The sequence below is a fragment of the Pelophylax lessonae genome, assembly GCF_965119305.1.
Source record: "Pelophylax lessonae genome assembly, chromosome: 3".
Taxonomy (NCBI): Eukaryota; Metazoa; Chordata; class Amphibia; order Anura; family Ranidae; genus Pelophylax; species Pelophylax lessonae.
The window spans coordinates 227,148,396-227,171,335 of NC_138770.1; the positions used below are offsets into that span (position 1 = coordinate 227,148,396).

The 22,940-nt window shown below is 46.6% G+C and overlaps 1 protein-coding gene across 7 annotated transcripts in view; it reads right to left on the minus strand.

The window, feature by feature from the left end:
* U2SURP (U2 snRNP associated SURP domain containing) overlaps nt 1-22,940 on the minus strand; it is a 196,542-nt gene that overhangs the window by 14,207 nt on the left and 159,395 nt on the right. For all 7 annotated transcript variants that reach the window (XM_082249020.1, XM_082249017.1, XM_082249016.1 and 4 more), the window contains exons 24-25: nt 21,565-21,683; nt 4,458-4,625 (exon numbers count right to left, since the gene is read on the minus strand). In XM_082249020.1, the coding sequence (XP_082105146.1) occupies nt 4,458-4,625; nt 21,565-21,683 (287 nt within the window). The remainder of the gene's footprint in view (nt 1-4,457; nt 4,626-21,564; nt 21,684-22,940) is intronic.

Genomic DNA, 22,940 nt, shown 5'->3' on the forward strand with positions numbered 1-22,940 from the left:
GGCAACCAGCCGCACCAGATCAGCGTATCAAGCTCGGCAAAGCCAGTTTGGAGCCACTAAGATGACCGGAATCCCTTCTGCTTTAAGATAACGTAGAAGTCTTGGCAGAAGCTTGACAGGAGGAAAGGCGTAAATTAGACAATACTGACCCCACGGGGCCACCATCGCATTTGTGGCATCCGCCAGAGGATCCCGTGACCGAACCACAAACCTCTGCAGCTGTTGAGCCAAGACGCCAATAGATCCACCTCAGGGGTGCCCCAACAGAGACACAACTGATGAAACGCCCCTGGATGAAAAGACCCCTCCCCTTGGTCCAACCCCTGCCGACTGAGGTAATCCGCCTGCCATTTTTCCACCCGGGGAATGTGTATGGCGGAGAGGCCTGGAACAAAACGTTCTGCACACCTTAGAATGCCGACTACCTCCAGAGCCGCCAGGAAACTAATTTTGCCCCCCTGGTGATTAACAAAAGGCCACGGCTGTGGCATTGTCCGATTGAATGCGCACTGGACATCCCTGAAGATGATCTGTCCAATGTTCCAGGCATAGTCTGATCGCTCGGAGTTCCAAGACATTGATTCGTAGCGTAGTCTGGACTCTTTCAGCGTCCAGATCGCCTAAGCAGAATTTTTGCTAAGGACGCCTCCCCAGCCAGACAGGCTGGCATCCGTGGTGATCCCTGTCCAATACAAGGGGTGGAAGGTTTTGCCCAGCTGAAGCGACAGAGAACAAAACCACCATATCAGGGACTCTTTCCTTCCCCTGCTCAGCCGGATCCGATTGTCCAGAGACTGCGAATTCTTGTCTCATTTGGCCAGAATCTCCCTTGCAGGGACCTCGTATAGAACTGTGCAAACGGAACCGCCTCAAAAGTAAAACACCATCAGGCCCAGCAGCCATACGCAAATCCAGAGGGATGACTATCTGCTGGACAGCAGGAGACGAATTGCAGCCTGCAGTTTCTGGAGATTGTCCAGAGGAAGGAGCACTCCGGCTAAGGCCGAGTCCAGAGTCAAACCCAGATAGTCCAGCTTTGTGGACAGAACTAGAGCAGACTTCTGAAAATTCAGAATCCAGCCAAACTCCCTCAAAGCACATATGGTAATTTCCAAATTTTCCACCAGCGCAGTAGTAGAATCGGCTCGCAGAAGGAGGTCGTCCAAGTAGCTCAGTACCAAGAACCCCAATGCTAGCACCGGGGCCAACACTTTTGTGAAGACCCGAGGAGCAGAGGCGAGACCAAAGGGTAACCCCACAAACTGATAATGCTCCTCTCCCACGTCAAAGCAGAGGAAGCTATGGTGACCGACGTATTGGAATATGAAGCTAACCGTCCTTGATGTCGATGGAGGCAAGAAAATCCCCCTGATGCAGGGAAGCCACCTCCGTGCAAATGGACTCCATTCTGAACTTCTGCACCCACACAAAGCAGTTCAGCGCCTTGAGGTCCAGAAGTTGACGCACCTTGCCTTCCTTCCTGTGGACTGTAAACAGGTTCGAGTATAAACCCCTGACAATGTTCTGAAGTCGGAACCGGGACAATCACCCTTTGAAGTAAAAGGTCTTGCACCGCCCCAAAAAGAGCCTGTAAGCGTTGGAATGAAAAACCTTACCGGAGGGTAAGAACGAAACTCGATCTTGTAGCAGTACCGTATAACCTTGTGGACCCACTTGTCTTGTACCAGGGAAGTCCATGGGTCCAGGAACCACCGAATATGTCCCCCACCACATATATGGGTGAGGGCGCACCTTTCTGCTGAAGGGGTCTCGTTCGCAGGTCTGCAGAAGCCCGCTATTGACTTGCCAGACCAAGTTCGCTTTGATCCCCAAGAAGAGGCCCCAAAGGGCTTCGATCCCTTGTCAGTGGACCCTGAGGGACAAAAAAACTTCTTATGAGCCGAGAAGGAGGGTCCACGTCTAAGACAGGGGTCCTTGCCCTTAGTAGCCTGCGAAAAAGGTACTCTTCCCCATGAGACCTTTAATGTCATCCAAGGTAGCACCAAACATAGAAAGTATATTAATCAGCGCTCACAAGGGGTGCTACTCTCTGTTGTGGCTGCTGGTAGGGGCTTACAGTCAGGTGGAAGTCAATCAAAACACTGGCACATCAAAAGGCTGCAAGCTGGAGGAGCCTTAGAGGGGATGGAATAAAAGGTTCAAGTGCCTGTAGTGTATGCTGTTGGGCTGACCTCGGTACAGAGGGGGGAGGGGTGGGGATGTAAAAATCCACTGGTCCAGGTGGATGGGGGGAGTAGGGCTGGGCGGCACTCTGGGCTGCTATCCGGGTGAGCGAAGCGGCTCAATGTATACCATAAAAGAAAAGGGGAGAAGCACCACTGGAGTGCAATAAAAAGAGTTTTAATAAAACTCTTTTTATTGCACTCCAGTGGCGCTTCTCCCCTCTTCTTTTAAGGTAGCACCAAACAGGTGACCTCCTTGAAATGGAAGATCAGTCAAGGCCTTTTTTTAAATCTGGTCAGCAGACCAGCATTTGAGCTAAAAGACACGCAGAAGGACCACTGCGGAAACAGAGCCAAGCCACTAGAGGAGCCACATTCAAAGAGGCATCACAGCTAAACTGCAGCCCTTAGACCAGCTGGTCCACCAGCTCAGCAAAGGCAGGGGGGAGCTACTCCCCCTCCAGATCACGGCGCAAAAGCTTAGCCCATTCGGTCAGAGTCTGCGACGCCAGGGCAATGGTGAATATCAGCCTCAGTGCCGAACCAGCCAGGGTGTACATATTGCAGGCCACAGCCTCCGCCTTCCTGTCAGCTGGGCCCTTAAAGACTGGGGACTCTATTCGGAATCATGGTTGCCTTGTTTAATCTGGAAACCGGAGGATCCACTACTGGTGGAACAGTCCACTTCTTAAGGAGGGACTCCTCATAGGGGTATCCCCTAGCAAATCGTTTAGGGACCCCAAGAGAACGCTTTGGTCGCCCCCAATCTTTAGTGACAATTCTGTCAAAATAGGAGGGGAAAGGGAACACCTTTGCCGCTCTGGATCGTTTGTGAGTGCCAAGAGGGAACCTGCGCCTCCAAATTTAAGTCTCAAGCAGATACAATCAGTGTGTCCACCAGCGCCTTTTCTTGCGCAATTGCAATAGTGGAGGAATCTTCCTCACTATCTGAGGATTCGGGGCGCATGGTCTCAGACCCAGCAGGGACACCCATGTCTGCGGTGGCTAAATCAGATTCAGAATCTGATGAGAGATGAGGCAGGGGAAGGTGGGGGGCACTTTATGCCAGCCCATCGCCCAAAAGTCACCTCCACCTAGGACACAAGGACTCCAGGACCGCAGTCAGTGCATCGATGGATGGATGGATGGGACCCGGAGGGCCCCGCAGCCCCAGAGAGGGGATAAGGTGGGGAGATTGGCTCCAAAGACAGAGTCACCAGGGGGACAAAAAAGTGTAACACACTAAGGGACAACCCCGACCGCTCTGGCAGCACTACCCGGTTGCTAGTCACAGAGCACCAATCAATCCTCAGCAGAGGGGGAGAGGACCCCACCAGACCCACTACCCCACAGAAAACAGGCACTGTAGCCACCAAGAGAATCTGCACTGCACGAGCGGAGATGAGGAAACTAAAGGATCCAGGATTCAGCACCATGGGATGAGGAGGTGCTCCCACCGCCGGAAACACCTCCCAGAATGCTCCACAGACATGGCCGCCGCTGTTTTCTTTGGCAGACCACCGCAAAATGGCCACCGGATTACACAAACATGGCTGTCGTGCATTGCAGCACAAGGCTACAACAAAATGGCGGCAACAGGAGGGATACCAAGGCCTCAAAGTCAGGCCCAGGCAGAAGCCCCTCACCAGGTACAGCCCCAGCCCCCCGCACAACCGATCGTGTCGCCGGCGGTACCCCACCCCCCCATGGCCAGCATAGAGTCCTATCCCACACCCCAGGAAGTGGACCAGACCACCCACACAACCCCAGCACAAGTGGAGGGAGTAGGATTGGGAGGGGGGGGGGGGCAAATTAAGGGGGGTGACTGATGGGAAGGAGGGGTACCCAGGGGTCCGAACGTCCCAATGAGGGGCCCACGTCCACCCCAAAACCCTCCAGTGGGACAGCTACTCACCATACCAGGAACCAGACGGGCACCGCTTCAGACAGAGCCCCTTGCAAAATGAGGGGTGCTGTTGGCCAGAAGAAACCCTGCGACTCAGGTCGAGACCTGGCCGTACGTGACCTCACGAGGCATTTAACTCGCAGGCCAGCCCCCCCCCCCCCCCCCCGTCTGGTAGGGCTATGTCGCTGCCGACCTGCAACTGGGATTATGCCGGAATGTCAATGTTATAGTGCAAGCTAACTGAGCAAAATGTCACACCCTAATGAAATAGAAGGGATCTTCCCTTTTTTGGTTTGTTTTTGCAAAAATAGATGTATGTGAAAATAAATTTTCAAATTTGAAATGGCATGGATAAATTTACAGCTCACCTTTTGGACTTCTTAGTGGCATCTCTGGGAGAGTCTTTATGGGAGGATCGTGATCTGGAGCCGTCCTTGTGTGACCTCTCAGATCGTTCTGATTTTGGTGAAGGAGATTTGCCTCGCTTACTACTGCTACTGCGTGATGGACTGGGGGAACCACTGTGACGTTTTTTTCTGGAGGATTGGGAATAAACAGAAATAATAAAACTAGTAACAGGAACCACTTTATTTATAAAGACATATCCCATCCAATTACTGCTTCTAATTAAACACACGTCAATTAACTCGAAAGGAGCCTCTCGTAATAATAAACATAGCTGAACTAAAACGAAAAAGAATGTTAAAAGTAAAGATTAGAATTTTGCCAAAATCCTTAGAAGTGGATTGACAGAAAAAAACACAACGTAATAAAGTCAAACAAGCAGAGACAAAACAACTGATGTGTATGGACAAATCTGTAAGCCCACTGACAGTCATCACACGTTAATGGTTTTTATCAGGAGACGTTCTCCTTCCCTATATTTTAGCTATTTGACATGTGAGCTCTGATAAAACAACATAGCTTCTGTTGGGGCCCGATACCGTGTGGAAAATTATTATTTGATCGCCTGCAGATTTTGTAAGTTTGCCCACTTACAAAGAAAAGAAGGGTCTATCATTTTTATCATAGGTGTATTTTAAATGATAGAGAAAGAATATCAACCCAAAATCCTGAAAAAACATGATACAAATAGTTATAAAATTAGGTTGCAGTTGAGTAAAATAAGTATTTGATCCCCAAGCAAAACCAATTTGTGCTTGCCAACAAGGGGTTCTCCACCAGGTACAAGAGGCAAGATGTTTCTTAGTTGGTTACCAGGTCTGCACACTCTCAGGGGAGATTTTGGTCCGCGCTTTTTACAGATCTTCTCTAAATCCTTAAGGTTTCTTGGCTGTGGCTTGGCAACTCAAACTTTCAGCTCCCTCCATAAAATGTCTATAGGTTTAAGGTCTGGAGACTGGCTGGCCACTCCATGAAGTTAATGTGCTTCTTCTTGAGCCACTCCTTTGTTGCCTTGGCATTATGTTTTGGGTCATTGTCATGCTGAAAGACCACTCATGACCCATCTTCAGTTTACAGTCATGTAAATGAACATCTAAATGATTCAGAAAAAAATTGCGAGAGAGTGCTGTGGTCAGATGAGACTAAAATTGAACACTTTGGAATTAACTCTACTTGCCATGTTTGGAAGAAGAAAAATACTGACTATGAACCCAAGAACATCATCCCTACAGTCAAGCAAGGTGGTAGAAACATGATGCTTTGAGGCTGTTTCTCTGCTAAAAGGTACAGGCCAACTTTGCCGCACTGAGAGGCCAATGGACAGGGCCATGTATTGTAAAATCTTGGATGAGAACCTTATTCCCTCAGCCAGAACACTGAAGATGGGTCATGGATGGGTCTTCTAGCATGACAATGCAACAAAGGAGTGGCTCAAGAAGCACATTAAGGTCATGGAGTAGCTTAGTCTCCAGACCTTAATCCTATAAAAAATTTATGGAGAGAGCTGAAACTTCAAGTTGCCAAGAGACAGCCAAGAAACCTTAAGCATTTAGAGAAAAGAAGAAGAGTGGACCAAAATCCCTCCTGAGATGTGTGCAAACCTGGTCACCCAACTATAAGAAATGTCTTCCCTTGCCAACAAGGGTTTTCCCACTAAGTACTAGGTCATGTTTTGCTTGGGGATCAAATACTTATTTTGCTCACTGAAAAGAAACTTAAAATTGTATAGCATTTGTGTTTTTTTTCTGGATTTTTGGTTGTTATTCTGTCTCTATCTTTTAAAATACACCTATGAGTAAGTGGGGATACTTACAAAATCTGCAAATAATTATTTTCCCCACTGTACATGTTGCAGTAACCATGGATCTAAAGTAGATATCCTGTATCCTTGGATTATACTGTGCTGCCATTTTCGCTTTGCTGCTGGTCACATGAAAAGGATTCCCAGTTCAGGCCTGACCTTTCATATATACCAAGCGCAATTTTAATCACTTTAGCCCCGGAAGAATTTGCTGCTCAATGACCGGGCCACTTTTTTCAACTTGGCACTGCGCGACTAACTGACAATTGCGCTGTCTTGCAATGCTGTACCCAAACAAAATTTACGTCCTTTTTTACCCACCATTAGAGCTTTCTTTTGGTGGTATTTGATCACCTCTGCGCTTTTTATTTTTTTGCAATATTAATAAAAAAAAGAACGAAAATGTTGCAAAAAAATTGACATTTTCTACTTTGACTGTTACAAAATATCCAATATATTCAAGTTTTGTCATATATTTAGGCCAAAATGTATTTAGCTACATGTCTTTGACAAAAAAATTCTCAATGAGCGTATTTTTATCCACTTTAAGACCAGAAGATTTTACCTCCTTTCTGACCAGGCCATATTTTGTGATTCGGCACTGCGTTACTTTAACAGACAATTGCCCGGTCGTGCAACGCTGTACCCAAATGAAATGTACCTCCTTTTTTCCCCACAAATAGAGCTTTTTTTTTGGTGGTATTTGATCACCTGTGCAATTTTTAATTTTTGAAAAAAAAAAAACACTATTTTTCACATTCTGATATAGAACTTTCCCAAAAAAAAAAAAAAATTAAAAATCAAAATATTTTAACATTTTGGACCAATTTGTTTTCTGCTACATATTTTTGGTAAAAAAAAATAAAGAAAAAAAAATCGCAATAAGCGTATTTTGATTGGTTTGCGCAAAAGTTATTGTGTTTACTAACTATGGGAAAGATTTGTCATTTTTATTTATTTATTTTACTAGTAATGGCGGCGATCTGCGATTTTCTCCTGGACTGACATTGCGGCGGACAGATCGGACCCTTGAGACGTCGCATTTTTGATACTTTTGGGGGGACCAGTGACATTACTACAGTAATCAGTGCTATAAATATGCACTGTTACTGTAATAATGACACTGGCAGGGAAGAGGTCAACACTGTTGGTGATCAAGGGGTTAAATGTATGCCTCATGCTTACTGACGTGTGTGTGGGGGTTCTGTGACAGACAGATTGCAGGTTCAGCTATGCTGAATCCTGTGATCTCTCCCTGTCTGTCACAGAGAAGATCTGCCTGCTTTGTTTACACAAGCGGGCGGATCTTCTCACACTTTCCGACAATCGGGGAAGAGAGGCGGCGACTCCTGCTGTGTCTAAACACAGCGGGAGCATGCCGCCGAGACCACTAGGAGTCCAGCGACGTAGGTCTACGTCGCTGGACCAAGTGGAGCCGCTGTGCGGTAGCAGCACAGTGAGCGGTCCGCAAGTGGTTAAAAGCATTTTTTTTATGCACAGCATAAGTTATACAACCTCAACTCCAAAGAAGTTGGGACACAGTGTAAAATCTACATAACAGAATACAATGACCTGCAAATCTCATAAACCTATTTTGTTTTCACAATAGAAAACATGTCAAATGTTTAAATTGAGAAAATGCACCATTATAAGAAAAAAATAGGAACATTTTAAAATTGATGGCAACAGCAACAAGTTTTTAAAAAAGTAGGAACGGGGCCATGTTTACCACAGTGTATCTTCCCCTCTTCTTTTCACAAAACTCTAATCATCAGGGAACTGAGACCAGTTGCTGGAGTTTTGGGAGAGGAATATTGTCTTTTTCTTGCCTAATATTGGATTTTAACAGTCCTGGGTCTTAGTCATATTTTTCATGTTAAGATGCGCCATATATTTTCAATTAGTGAAAGGTCTGGACTGCAGAAAGGCCAAAAAGGTACCTGGACTCTTCTACTATGAAGCCATGTTGTTGTTGTAGATGCAGTATGTGGTTTAGCATTGTCCCGCTGAAGTATGCCCTCCCTGAACAAGACAGTCTGGAAGGGAACGTATGCTGCTCTAAAACCTTGATATATCTTTTAGCATTGATGGTTCCTTGCCAGATGTGCAAGCTGTCTATTCCATAGGCATTAATGCGCCCACATACCAACAGAGATGTAGGCTTTTGAACAAGCTGATAACAAGCTTTTGTCCGGAGTAGGTGGAGCTAATGGTTGCTAAAAAGAATGTCAAATTTAAATTCGTCTGACCACAAAAGTTTTCCACTTTGCATCAGACCAGTTAAAATGAGCTTTGGCCCAGAGAAGATGGCAGCGTTTCTGGATCACGTTCGGATATAGCTTCTACTTTGTATAGTAGCGCTTTACCTTGCATCTTTGGATGGCACAGCAAGCAGTGTTCAATTTTGGAAGTATTCCTGAGCCCATGCAGAAATTTCCATCACAGAATCATGCTCGTATTTAATGCAGTACCGTCTGAGGCCTCGAAGATCACAGGCATCCAATATTGCGTTTTGGAGATTCTGGATTTCTCCAGATTCTCAGAATCTATTATGTAATGTAGGTGATGATATAGTTAAAAGTTTTTGCAATTTTATGTTGAGGAATATTATGCTCAAACAGTTTGGACAATTTTTAGATGAAACTATTCACGGACTGGTGAACCTCTGGCCATCTGTACTTCGGAAACAATCTGTCACTCTAAGATGCTTTTTTTATACCCATTCATGTTATGGATCTGTTGCCAAAGTACTTCATTAGTTGAATAACGTCCCTGCAGCTCTTCCTTGCTATGACCACTTTGCCAGCTTTTTGTTGCCCTGTCCTAACTTTTGAGATATGTTGCTGCCATCACTTTCAAAATAACCTTTTTTCTTAAAATAGTACATTTCCCTGATTAAGGTTTTCTATGGTGAATAAAAAAAGGGTTTATAAGATTTGCAAATCATTGCATTCTATTTTTTTTTTTTTTTTAGAGTTAACACACTGCCCCAACTTTTTTGGAATTGGAGTTGTGCTACTCTATGGAAATGAGTTTTGTTATTATAGAATGCTCACAAGTCTTCCCAACTTCATAAACTCTGCAGTCCATTAGAATTAGTTCTTTTTTACATTTTTGGACTTCAAGAAAAGGATTTTACAGGTAAATCAAAAATCTTAATTTCTTTATTGTACATCACAGAACCAAGGGGAATTCATATTCATGAGTACTTGGGATGTCCCAAAGCACTGATCACGAGGGGTGGGCATAACAGAAAAATGGCCAACATGCCCAAAAGAGAACACGGGGTAATCCCCACTACAAAGCAAACTAAGACCTTCCACCCAAAACTGGCATCTGCAGAGGCATGAACATCTACCTGGTAAAACATGAACAAACAGAAGCTTGATGCTGAATAGCCTAGGAAGCTCTGAAACCCCTAGTGGAGATGGTGGATTTATTAGCTGAAGGACCAGGAAAAGTTGCCTGCAGGAAAGCACAGTAAATTCAGATGCTGTTGGGTTGATTTACTAAAAATGGTAGCCAATCAGCTTCTAATTTCAGTTTGTACCTAAACGAATTTGACGTCCTTTTTTCCCCCACAAACAGAGCTTTCTTTTGGTGGTATTTGATCACCTGTGCGATTTTTTGATCATGCGCTATAAACAAAAAAAGGAGCGTAAATTTTGCAAAAACAATATTTTTCACATTTTTTTATATGAAATTCCCCAAAAAAAAATATGTAAAAATCAAAATTTTTTAACATTTTCGGCCAATTTGTTTTATGCTACATATGTTTGGTAAAAAAAAAAATCAATCGCAAAAAGCGTATTTTGATTGGTTTGCGCAAAATTTATTGCGTTTACTAACAAAGGGAAAGATTTTCGTCATTTTTGGTGTTTTTTTTTTTTTTTTTAACGGGTAATGGCGTCGATCTGCGATTTTTTTTTGCGGGACTGCAACATTGCGGCAGACAGATCGGACCCTTGACGGACATTTTTGACACTTTTGGGGTTACCAGTGACATTACTGCAGTAATCAGTGCTATACATATGCACCGTTACTGTAAAAATGACACTGGCAGGGAAGGGGTTAACTATTGGAGGGGGAGGGGTTAAGTGTGTCCTAGGGGCGTGCTTCTAACTGTGATGGGGCATTGCTACTACTGTAAAAACAGAGATCAATGGTCCTACATAGTAGAACCGTCTGATCTCCATTTTTACACAGGGGAGAATGACAGGCGGCTTGTTTACATTAGCCGCCTGCCTTTCTCCCTCTCTACCGACGATCGCAGTGTGACCGGCGGACATCGGGTCCGCCGGTCACACGCACGGACTCCTCAGTGAACGAGCCGGGGCGGGCGCGCGCCTCAGCGGGCGCGCGCCTCAGCGGGCGCGCTACAAGCCGGTCACAGGCTAGTGACGTATATATACACGTCACTTTGCCTGGCTGGGGCTGACCGCCGCAGTATATGTACTTGCGGCAGTTGGCAAGCGGTTAAGGTCCCACAGAAACAGGAGGGGTCATGTAGGTGAAACAATCCCTGTGATAATCCGTGTGACACCCTGCACAAGGCTTTGAACAATGATGGAGATGTGTTAGGTCTCTGAAAACAAAACAGCCAAGGCCAATGTTAAGTGCCATGCCTTGATGGCGCTTAACACCAGAGACATCTCCACATTAGACAGGAGAAAAATTAAGATGTGACCCATGACATACAGTCCAGAATGGAACTTAGGAGTCTTACACCAGGCAAAAAAGACTATCCATGTACAGTGGTACACATTCCTGAAGGTTGACTGCCTCACCTTAAGGAGTGTAAAAAATACAGGATCCTATCCCTATTACAGAGGTGACCTGGTCTTGGGCATCAGTTGCACATAGGAAACCAAATCAAAGGCACCCAAACAATCAACTCCAGCCCCCTTATGCAAGCTTGAACCAAGGGACTTTCTAATGACCTCAGGGACTGACTGGGTTCGAAGATTTGGGCATTTATTCTGTGGAAGCAGGAACTTCACCTGAACTGTGTGAAGCAATAAGCCTAAGTACTTCAGGCGTTGTGTTAGAACCAAGGCCAGTCTCTTAAAACTGGATTTTTGACTTACCGTAAAATCCTTTTCTCTTAAGTTCATTGATGGTCGCAGACCTCTGATCCATATCAGTAGGGTAATACTGCCCTCTACAGGAGTAGGACACTAGGCAGAAAAAGGTTCTGGCTATGCCTATGGGCAGTCCCAGAGGGTACACCCTCTCTCTTCCTGCATAGGATGCCAGTTTTGTATCAAAGCAGTGTCAGAAAAAGGAACACCAACCCAAATCAAAATAGAAGTGCGGGTACTGCGTCCGACAATGAACTTAAGAGAAAAGGATTTTACGGTAAGTCAAAAATCCAGTTCTTTCCATCATTCATTGACAGACGCAGTTCTCTCCGATTCATATCGGTAGGGACGTCCCAAAGCAGTGCCTTAAAATGAGGGGTGGGAACAGCAGAAAAGAACAAGTCCCCAAGGCCAAACACAGCCAACCAGGCAACATAAGAATCATCAGAACAAAAAGATGAGGCCCACCTGAAACAAAAAGTAAACACCCTCAAGGAAGGCCAAAAGCCCTCCAGACAGCAGCTAGCAAAACTTTGCGGCCAAAAGAGGCAACTGCAGATGCCAGCACATCCACCTTAAAAATAAAAAATAGGTAAAGGTGTAAACAGACGACCAGGTAGCTGTCTTGCAACCTGAAGCACAGATTCCTGTATAGCAAAAAGCCCAGGAAGCACTAGGCGCCCGAGTAGAATGCGCCAAAATAGGAAAAGGTAGGACCTGACCCTCAATTTATTAAGCCTGCACCACCGTCTGTCCGATCCATCTGAAAACAGTCGCAGCAGACGCAGGCAGCCCTGTTCTTGGGCCATCCGGGAGTACGGAAAGCCAAACCAGACTCACGAAAAGACTCAGTAGTCGCCAAGTACATTTTGAGTGCCCAAACTACATCCAGAGTATGCAATGCATATTCCTTAGGATGTTTGGACTTAGGACAATGAAACGGCAATACAATATCCTCGTTCAAGTAAACACTAGAAACCACCTTCGGAGGGAAGGACGGATCCGGACGAAGTACCACTTGTCTCCATGAACCAACATATAGGGAGAACGACAGGACAATGTCGCCAGTGCCGACACCCTGTGCGCAGAGTGATAGCAGCCAAGAAGGCCACCTTCTGTAATAAGTAAGCAGGGGATACCCCCGAATACTTGCAAAAGGAAGTTCTTTAGGAACCGACTGCACCAAATCAAGGTCCCCAGTTGGCGACGGAGGTCGCACCGGAAATACCAGGTGTCGCTCCCCTTGGAAGAAGTTATGCACCAGGGAACGGGCAGCAAACGGCCTTTGGAAGAAAATTGCCAAGCCGAAACCAGACCCTTGATAGTACTATTGATCGACTCCCCGTTGAAGGAGAGCCAAGATCCGGGCCACCGAGTAAGAGTGAGGGGGAGCCCAAAGAGACTCACACCACGCAATATACGACTTTCTCGTAAGATGAAAAATCATCCTAGAATTTGCTTCCCACGCTTTAAGCAGGGTGAGAATCACAGAAGTAGACAATCCCCTGCCCTACAGCACCTGGCTTTCAACAGCCGAACCGACAAAGCCAGCGACCGTAAAGCAGGAGACAAATCCTCCCCGAGAGGAAGTCTCCAAGGAGCGCCTGCGGCTAGCCTGATCAGGTCGTCGTACCAAGCTCAGCGAGGCCAGTCATAAGCCACGAGAATGACCGGAACCCCTTCATCCAAAACCTGACTGAGGTAATCCGCCTGCCAATTTTCCAAACCTGGAAAGGGAGCAGCGTGCTCTGCCCAACAAAGAATAGTCATCACTTCCAAGTCCGCAAGAACACCCTTGGTGCCCCCTAGGTGAATGACATAAGCCACGGTTGTGGCAGAGTCCGAATGAATGCACACTGGACAGCAGCAGGTGCCCGGTCCAGTGAACTAGGCAAAGCCAGATCACTCTCAGCTCCAGGACATTGATCGGCAACGTGGATCCTCCAGGGACCATACTTCCTAAGCAGAGAACCTGCCGAGGACTCCTCCCCACCCAGACAAGCTTGCATTTGTGGTAACAATTGTCCAGTAAAAAGGGGAGGAAGGATTCCAGATCAAGACTCCCTGGATACCTGGCTCAGTCGGATCTGAGTGTCCAGAGTGTTTGGAGTCTAGTCCCATTTGAGAAGGATTGCCTTCTGGGGGATCCACGAGAGGGATTGAAGGAAAGGGAACGTCCGAAAGACGACACCATCAGTCCCAGAACTTACATGCAGGCCTGAAGGGACGACCATGTGCTGGACGGTAACAGTTGAAACACAGTTTTAAGTTCCAAGAGCGTTTTCCCTTGAGGGATAAACACCCTGACTGAGGACAAGTCCAAAGTCAGGCCCAGATAGCCAGTCTCATGGATAGGGACCAGGGATGACTTCTGAAGGCTCAGAGAACCCACCTGAACTCCTCCAGAGTGCTCATGGTGACTTCCAAATTCGTTGTCAGCTTCGTAGGGGACTCCACACGGAGAAGCAGATCGGCCAGGGACCCAGGACAGATACACCCCGCTGACGCAACAGCGCAGGAACAAACACCTTGGGAAGGCCCGAGGAGCAGAAGCAAGACCAAGGGGCAACGCCACAAATTGATAAGAGATCCTTATCCATGGCAAAAACTGAGAACCCATTGGTGTCCTGCACAAAATGGGATGTGAAGGTAGGCATCTTTGATGTCTATGGAGGCCAGGAATCCCCCTGATGTAGGGAAGCCACCATTGTGCGAACCGAACCAGAGCCTGAACTGCCTCAGAGCACCTGTAAGCGATCCCGGGACAGCAGTACATTGGAAGGGAAAACCTTACCGGAAAAAACAAGTCAAAACTCGATCTTGCAACTGGACCGCATGACTTCCTGAATCCAGCTGCCTGGGAACTGGGTCAGCCGCAGGTCCAAGAACCGGCAAAGACATCCCCCCACCCCATATATTGGTGAGGACGCACTTTCAGGCCGAGTAGGTCTGGAAAAAAATGATCTCTTGTTCGCCAGACCAGGGTAGCTTGGAACCACCTGAGGAAGTCTTGAAGGACATCGCCACATCGACTGTCCCAGAGGGACGAAGAAACGGTTAGTGAGCCGAAAAGGAGGGACCCTGTCTGCGATGAAGGCCCTCACCCTTGTTAGGCTGTGGAAGAAAAGCACTCGTCCCCCCCATGAGACCCTTACATAATGTCATCCAGGGCAGCGCCAAACAGGTGATCCCCCTGAAAAGGGAGATCCATTAAGGCCTTCTTAGAAGTTTGATCCGCAGACCAACACTCCGGCCAAGTATACGCCGGACAACGACCGCCGAAACCGACAGGTGACCCAATAAAGGAGCCGTGTCCATCGGGGCATGCGCCAGCTGGTCCAACAGCTCCCCCAGGGCAGGAGAGACTCGCTCCTCACCAAGTCACGGTGTCAGAACTCCGCCCATCAGGCAGAGTGTGTGGCAATGGCAATCATTAACACTGTTCCCAGTGCAGACCCCACCAGGGAGTACAGATCGCCGGCCACAGCCTGCGCCATCCTATCCCCCAGGTCATTAACATTCCTCGCGGTATTCCCGAGTGTGGCTAGGGGTTAAATTTCAGTGCCAAAAGCGGTACCGCCAGGAAGATCGCTGGATCCTGGTAGAGGGGTTACTTAGCTTGTCACCGGGTTTCAGCGATGTATCCGGGCGGTAAGTGGCGGCGGAGCTTCCTCCTGATCCTCTGTGTGCCCCGGCTTCCGTCTCCTGCGACGTGACATCCACAGGGGGGTGGAACCGGCGGCAAATTTAAAAGGTAAATGCAAAAATCACACTGATACACTGTAATCCTATTGGATTACATTACTAAAATAAATTGACCTTAGCTTGCCCCCCCCCCCCCAGTGCTTTCTCCATTGCACTTCCTGCATTTTTCCTGTACCTTGTGTCTGGATACTGCAGAGCGACCATGGCATCAAACAAGCGCGCCGCCTCCTTAAAAGCGGTATATGACCTGCTGGGCGACAGCGATACAGAATCGCTTGCAGAATGGAGTGATAGCGATTCGTGGGGGAAGTTCGTCATCAAACGCAGAAAGCGATTTCAGCGATGAGCCTGCGACTGTGCCCAGCGATGTGCGGACTTGGTGCTCGATCGACTGCGGTACGGAGCACGTAGCGCCCCCAAGGTTCCCGTTTACCGGAGCACCTGGTATCAAAGTGGATGTTGAGGGTGACAACCCCTTGGCATACCTGCAACTCTTTTTGACCGATGAAGTTATTGAAAAGATTGTTGTGGAAACCAAAATGGGTACCAGGAGCAAAAAGCTGCAGCGCATCGGCAGTTTTCAAGGAGCAGGATGTGGGAACCCGTGACCAAAGCGGACATCTGGAAATTTCTGGGCCTAATTATTCTGCAGGGAGTGGTTTTGATACAAACAGATTTTTATTCATCTTCATCTTCAACTTGAAGTGCGGCTTTTTCTCCTTACACACACCTATTGTCTGGATTGCGGATCCTTGCCTGCACCTGTTCTTGGATGTTTTTGGGATTACTGCATCACCGGAGAGGTTTTCTTTGCCCTTGATCTGTGAGTGGTGGGGAAACCCCTGCAGAAGTGGTATTGGACCACCAACAAATTACTGGCCACTCCTTTTTTTGGCACGGTTATGTCGGAGTACAAATTTTCGCTCATTATGAAGTATTTGCACTTTACAAATAATGACGAATTTCTCATCCAGCTCCAAAGCTCAAAAAGATTTGGGACGTTTATCAAATAATTTTGAAAAATTTCCAGCAGTCCTATGTCCCAGAAAGAGACATTTGTTTAGACGAAAGTCTAATGGCCTATAAAGGGAGACTCAGCTGGATACAGTATATTGCGTCCAAGAGAGCACGCTTTGGCATAAAGTAATTTATGCTGTGTGAATCCAGCTCTGGATATATTTGGAATTCGGTCCTATACACCGGGAGAGGAACCAAATTCAACTAAAGGTTCAGCAGCTATGGAATGGCAACCGCTTCGGTTCTTACGCTGATTGAGCCTCTGCTGAATCAGGGGTACTGTGTCACCACAGACAATTTTTATATATCCTCAGAACTGTATGAGTTCCTTCTTCAGAACAAGACGGATGCGTATGGGACCGTTAGAGCTAACCGGCGTGACATGCCCTCCACCTTTGCCAACAAAAAGCTCAAACCCGGAGAAATAGATGCCTGGCAGAAAGGAAAAATGTTGGCACTGAGATGGCGCGACAAAAAAGATGTGTGCCTGATGAGTACCATCCACAACACCTCTACTGTCATGGTACACACAAGGTGGAAAAGATGTTATGAAACCACAACTGGTCATGGATTATAACACCATGGGAGGTGTGGACAGAGCTGACCAGGCCATGAATTTTTATCCAGCAATGCGGAAACAACAAAAAAATATAAAAAAATATTCAGGCATCTTCTGGAACAGTGTTTGTGGAACGCATTCATTCTCCTAAAAAAGAAGAGTGACAGGCCTGTGGTTCATGCGGACTTTGTGTGGAAAATTGCTGAGCTGATATTTCTAAGGCACCAAACACCAATGGCTGTAAGTAGATCTGGATGCCGTGCTGCTGGTGTTGTGAACCCCCGAACGCCTGACCGGTCGTCACTTTATGGACCACATTTCACCAACGGAAAAAAGAAGTCTGCACCCACAAGGGTGTGTGTGGTTTGCTGTTCCAAATGTGACGACACTGACGGAAAATCAGAAAAGAAACGCGGTACTACTGTCCTGACCATGGACTTTGTGCTGTACCCAGTTTCAACATTTTCCACACCCGGGACGTTTATTGAAGCAATATGACCACTAATATTGCATCCTTGTTTGACAAAAAAAAAAAAAAAATGTCAGTGTTTTTGATTACGTTATTTACTATAATTTATTGAATAAAAAGGGTTATTATATTATTTGTTATTTTATTAGTTATTCATATTATAATTTAGGATTTTGTGTTTCAAACTTTATCATACCCGGGATGTTATAAAGAAGAACGCACAGTAAAAAGAAATCATATATAAAAAGTTGGTTTGGGCTGCTCATTCTTAAAAAATTACATGCAAAATAATGGTACCGCTTTCAGCACCTAAAATCCGAAATAATCATACCGCCAGGGAGGTTAAAGGACGGGGATTCCGCCACCGGAAAAACGGTAGTCCTCTTCAGCCTAGACCGGTAGGTCCACCTTAGGCGGAACAGTCAACTTTACTAGAGACTCCTCAAAAGGGTAACGTCTGGCAGCTGCTTAGACGCCCCAGGGGAATGTCGCAGATGGTCCCATTCTCCATGAGCATGCTAGCAAATTAAGCTGCTCCAGGTGGCATGTGAGTGCCAGATGCCACCTGCGCCCCAGCCGCCACTGCGTCCTCCAAATTGCAGGGTGTCACGCACCGAAACAACCAGTGCATCCACCAGCGCCTGTATCATGCGTGGCAGGGGAGGTAGAAATGTAATCCTCATTATCCGAGGAGACAGGGCGTGAGGCAACAGACCCGGCAGAGAGGTCCCCGTCTGTCGGCTGAGTCAGATTTAGAATCCGAGACATCAGATGAGGCAGGGGTGGGTGGTGAAATGTTTCACCACACCTCTCTCAAGGCCACCTCCACCCGGGCCCAGACGCTTCCTGAACCGCCGAAAATGCAGTGATGGACAGTGGAGAACCGGAAGGCCCTGCAGCCTCCGTGAGGGGGTCAGGTGGGGACACATGGCCTGCAGGGTCCATACTGAACCAGAAGAACCCGCCAGCAAAAGCAAAAAAATTACTTTTTTTTTGCCCAAAAAGAGCGGCCCCACAGCGCTACAGTGCCCCCCGGAGGTCAGGCACACACTAATGAACGCCGACAGAGAGAGACTACCCTCAGTAACTCACAGTCCCCAGATAAGCAATCGGATTAGGGAGGTCTCAGCGACAGCTCAGTGAAAGGAAGTGAGCCAAGAAGCTGCCCAGGGTGAAGGGAGGGGCTCCTCCCACCAAAAAACTCCTCCAGGCACACCCACCAGCCTTCACAGCAAAGAATCCACCGCAAAATGGCGTACCATGATGACCGCTGTCAGACGCAGATGAGGCTACAAGAAAATGGGGTAACCAGGACCCACAGGGGGACCCCCGCCAGCCCTCCTAACACCATCCAGCTGGAGGAACCCACCGAGCCCCACCCCCCGCGCACGATCGACTGAGCGCAGCGGACAGCGCACTCTCTGGCCCCCCATGCAGCCTGCAAACAAGGTCCCAGCCCCAGGTAGGCTCAAACAGTCCCCCACGTGGAAAGGGGACACACACACACACAAAAGGACAGAGTAAACCCAGGAGTGCGAGGGTCCGACCATCCCGGGGAGGGGCCCGCGTCCATCCCAAAATTTGCCAGGGAAGGGGGGGGCGTTTACTCACCTTACCAGGAACACAGGCGGGTGCCATCTCCTGACAGGACCCCTCTCCACAGAAGTGTGGGGGCTGTCAGCCAAATAGAAATGCTGCGACATAGGCCTAGACCCTGTCGACCTGGCGAGAGGTTTAACTCGCGGGGGCCAGTCCCCGTCCAGTTGGACTATGTCACGGCCGGCCAAGCGCGGAGCTAAGGCCTGCACGCGTTTGCTGGCCAGACTGGGGTGACCACTGAATCTAGATATCCAGCCCATCGCTTAGTCCAGCATAGTTTCTAGAAGAACTCACAGGAAAAAATTCCTGGAGAAAAAGGCTAGCTAAAAAAAAAATTCTACATGAAAAAAATACTTAAATGCCAGGACCAAAGATCCCAGCAAGGAACTAGGTCCTTACTCCTGACTAGGCAGATTAAAACTGACATCCTATGCAGGAAGAGAGGGTGTTATGTGTGGTGCAGAGAAAGAGACGGCTTTAAAAATTTTACTATTTTGGTATAGGACCCCTGAACGCCTACATAAAATAGATATGTCCCGCACTGACCGTTGTTGGAGGTGTGGCCTGGATCTGGGTTTGCTCTATTATTTTTTCACTTTGTCCTCATATACAACCCTTTTGATCTGCAGTGATGTCGCTGATTCAATCAGTGACGGGTTTGTCCTTGCCGCTTGATCCTATTCATTACCCATTAGGTTTTCCATTCTCTGGTGTCTCCAAGCCTGCCAATCGTTTGATTTCCTATCTTCTCTTGGCACCCAGGAGGGCCATCCCCCTCTGTTGGCTGTCAACGGAGGCCCCCCGACAGGTCTCTTATTTCACTAGTGGCGGAGATCCGGAGGATGGAATTTTTAACGACTACAGTTCATGATGATGTTCTTCGGTTTAATGTAATTTGGGAAAGTTGGGACCTTCTTGACCTTAAAACTGCCTACTTTTCTGCGGTTTCCTTAATTTTGCAGAAACTGTGCTGCACCTATCATTTCATTCACGAGACCTTCTCCTGAACCTGGCTAGACCTAAGGCTATTGTATTGTTTTTACTGGCACTACTGGATAGATTGTTCTTCCCCCTCCAGGGGTATGCTCCATGCACACGTCACAGGAATTGTTACACGTCACTTGCTTCTTGGATGCCTTTCACTCCCCATGCCCTCTCTTTTTTTTCCCTTTTCTTTTTATTTATGTACATGTCTTGATCCTACGGTTTTTTGCACTTTGTGTTCTATTCTTTTGTAGTATACATTTGAGTGCATAATGCATGGAGGGGGGAAGCCGTGAAACACAAGCTTGCAGCCATTGGAAACCATGCTGCTGACCCAGTCTTCTGTGATTTCCTATGTCCAGGTGACCACGTTTCAGCCTCCTTCAAAAGGGGAAGAGGGGAAGAAAAGTACCAACCGGTGAGAAGCCCCTGAGAGTTTTTACTCAAACCAGATATGGCTGCAGAAAATGCCGGACTTGACACAAAGGAGGGGAGGATGTTGTCCATGATATTGTGGAAGCAGAAGGACAGGGATTCAGAGATAAACTCATTATTTAGGGAGCCATTCCAAGGAACACTATGCAGGGATCTCTCTCTATTTGGAGGATTTGGGAGCCAACCCTATAGTCTTTCTCCCCCAAACTCCCTGCATGAGTCCATAGACTTGCTGAGGGTTAAGAGGTCTTTAAAACCCAGAAATGAGTGGCCACCCCATAATACCAAAGTGGCAAGTCACACCCAGTAGACATGTGTCCCAATACTTGCTGAGCCTCTGCCCTTCAGAGTGATCACTGCCCTGGAACTGTCTAGCAACCTACCAATGAGGTCACTGGATACACTGTAACCCAAAGATCGCTGTCTATAGAAATCAGCGTCGGGTGGAAACATTACAGGCCATTTCCTGTCTTGTCTTTGGGGCTTGGATATCGTCCCTCTGGGCCATAGCGACCAATCGGGATGACTCCCACCACTACCAAAGCAGGGATGTTAGGAGAGACCTGCAAATTTGGATCCAAGCCAAAATATTTAAAACAGTCTGAAGGCACATCCATCACCTAAGAACAATAGCTAAAAATGGAGGAATAACTGAGCTGGAGGGGTTATCTGCCTTTTTCGAGCCAGTGTATTTACCTGAAGGTGGCAGCATAAAGTAGTCATGAATAAGAACTCTTCTGTGTCCTCTGATGTAGGATTAGGAAACATTTTGATGTGATTTTTTTTTCAATATTGCTTTCCACTGAGATCTCATTAAGACAATTTGCAAAAGTGAACACTAGAAGACTTGAGGGTTGGTTGTTTAGGACTTACTGCATACTTTTTGTTAAATCAAAGTGACAGGATGCAAACTGGACATATGTTGTAATAAATAAGTGGTTTAGCTACACATTCATTGCTGTGTTCAACAACAGAACAGGCAAACCCAGAACTGACTTTTTGAGTGTTGTTTCAAAATTGTCTTGTATCAAAAAGTATTGCTCAGGAAGAACATACTTTTAAAATATCAAGCAAACTTCTAGCATATTCTGAAACAGAAAAGCTTTTGTTAACAGTGTCTACAAGCAAAAAGGATTAACAAGGAAATATAGGCAAAGTATCATTACACATTGCAATAAAATATGGACTAGACAGAGAAAGGAAAATCAAATACTGCTTCACCTTCATTTGGTCTACCAGGAAAGCTACATTTAAAGTTTTGATGCACAATAAATTGGTGAGACAAGGGAACTGCACTGATAAAAACTACCTTATAAGTTTTTTTTACACATTCTTAAACAAGATTATGCAGATGCAGGTGAGATTTTAGATATTTGAAAAATTAGTGCTTAAGATAAACCAAAAGGTTCCATATACTGACCTCTCTTTTCTTGTTGGTGTGGACTCGTCTTTGTCTTTTTTATCTTTTGTTCGATATTCAAACTTTTCTTTATCTTTCTTATCTCTGTCTCTTTCCCTCTCCATCTCTTTTTCTCTTTCCTAGAAAAAAAAAAAAAAAAAAAAAAAAGATTGAGTTAATGATTTTTGCTGGAAGTATACTGCCACCTAGTGGTTTCAAAGATAACATCTTTATCATTAAATAATTTGCAAAGAAAAAAAAAAGAATAAATCTCTGCAATACATGAACATTTCCCAATGTTTTATACCTTTAAAGACCCTGGAAGTACAGAAGATGGATGAATAAACAAGGAGCTACATGGAAAACACCCTGTATAAAGGTCTTGGTGCATAGAGCCAGAGACCGTTGGCCTCGCTCCTTGTTTATCAAGAGCCAGGTTTCTTGCCATTTCTGTGCCGATTCAAACACTGGTCCAGGCACAGCTCCAGGAAGGAGAGGATTTGCCCCAAGGCGAAACTCATATGGTGGAAGTCTGAGACTCAAACCAAGTGAAGTGAGTCTTCCACGTCCAATGATAGACCTTGCAGGAAGTAGCCCTCCTAGCTTTTAGCACTGTAGGAATCACAGATTCAGAGATGGCGTTTTCTCCTTAAATCTCAGCATCAACAGCTATGCCACTGAAGCCAGAGACTTACGTAGGATGGTAAATGAGTCCTCATGACAAAAAATCCAGATGTGGAAGAGCCCACGGAGCATCCACGAAGTCTTACCAGGTTAGCATAGTACACCGACTGGGCCAATTTGGAAAAATGAGGATTACCAGAATGTCCTCGATCTTCATTCTGTGAAAAGCAGACCAGGAAGACGTTTCAGGGGAAGAAAGGAATAGATCAAAGTGAAAGGATCCCACTGAGTTACCAGAGCATTGACTATGTCTGCTATAGGATTTCTGTACCTAGAGACACACCTGTACAGTTTGCTACTGAACCTTTGGGGCCAGGAGGCCGACATCCACCTATGACAGAAATCTTGAAGCACCTATAGGTGTATAGCCACTCCCCTTGGTCCAAATGCTGCTGGCTGTGGAAGTCTGCCTGCCAATTGTGTACACTTGAGATGTGCATTTTAATTAAGGTAAAAATGTGAAGTTCTACTTAGGTGGGATTCTTGCTGTGGAGGGACTTTGGGTTCCTCCAAAATGTATATGCTGATATGCACCACTACTACGCCATTGTTCGACCTGAAGTTCCAGAATTCTGATCTTGAGACCACACTCCGGCAAAAACCAACCAATTTCCCTGTACTGATTGGGTGCCCAGGACACATCCCCAGCTCAAAAAGCTTGCTTCTGTTGGGAAGGAAGGATTTCTCTGAATAGAGCCCGATTTGCGAGTCAT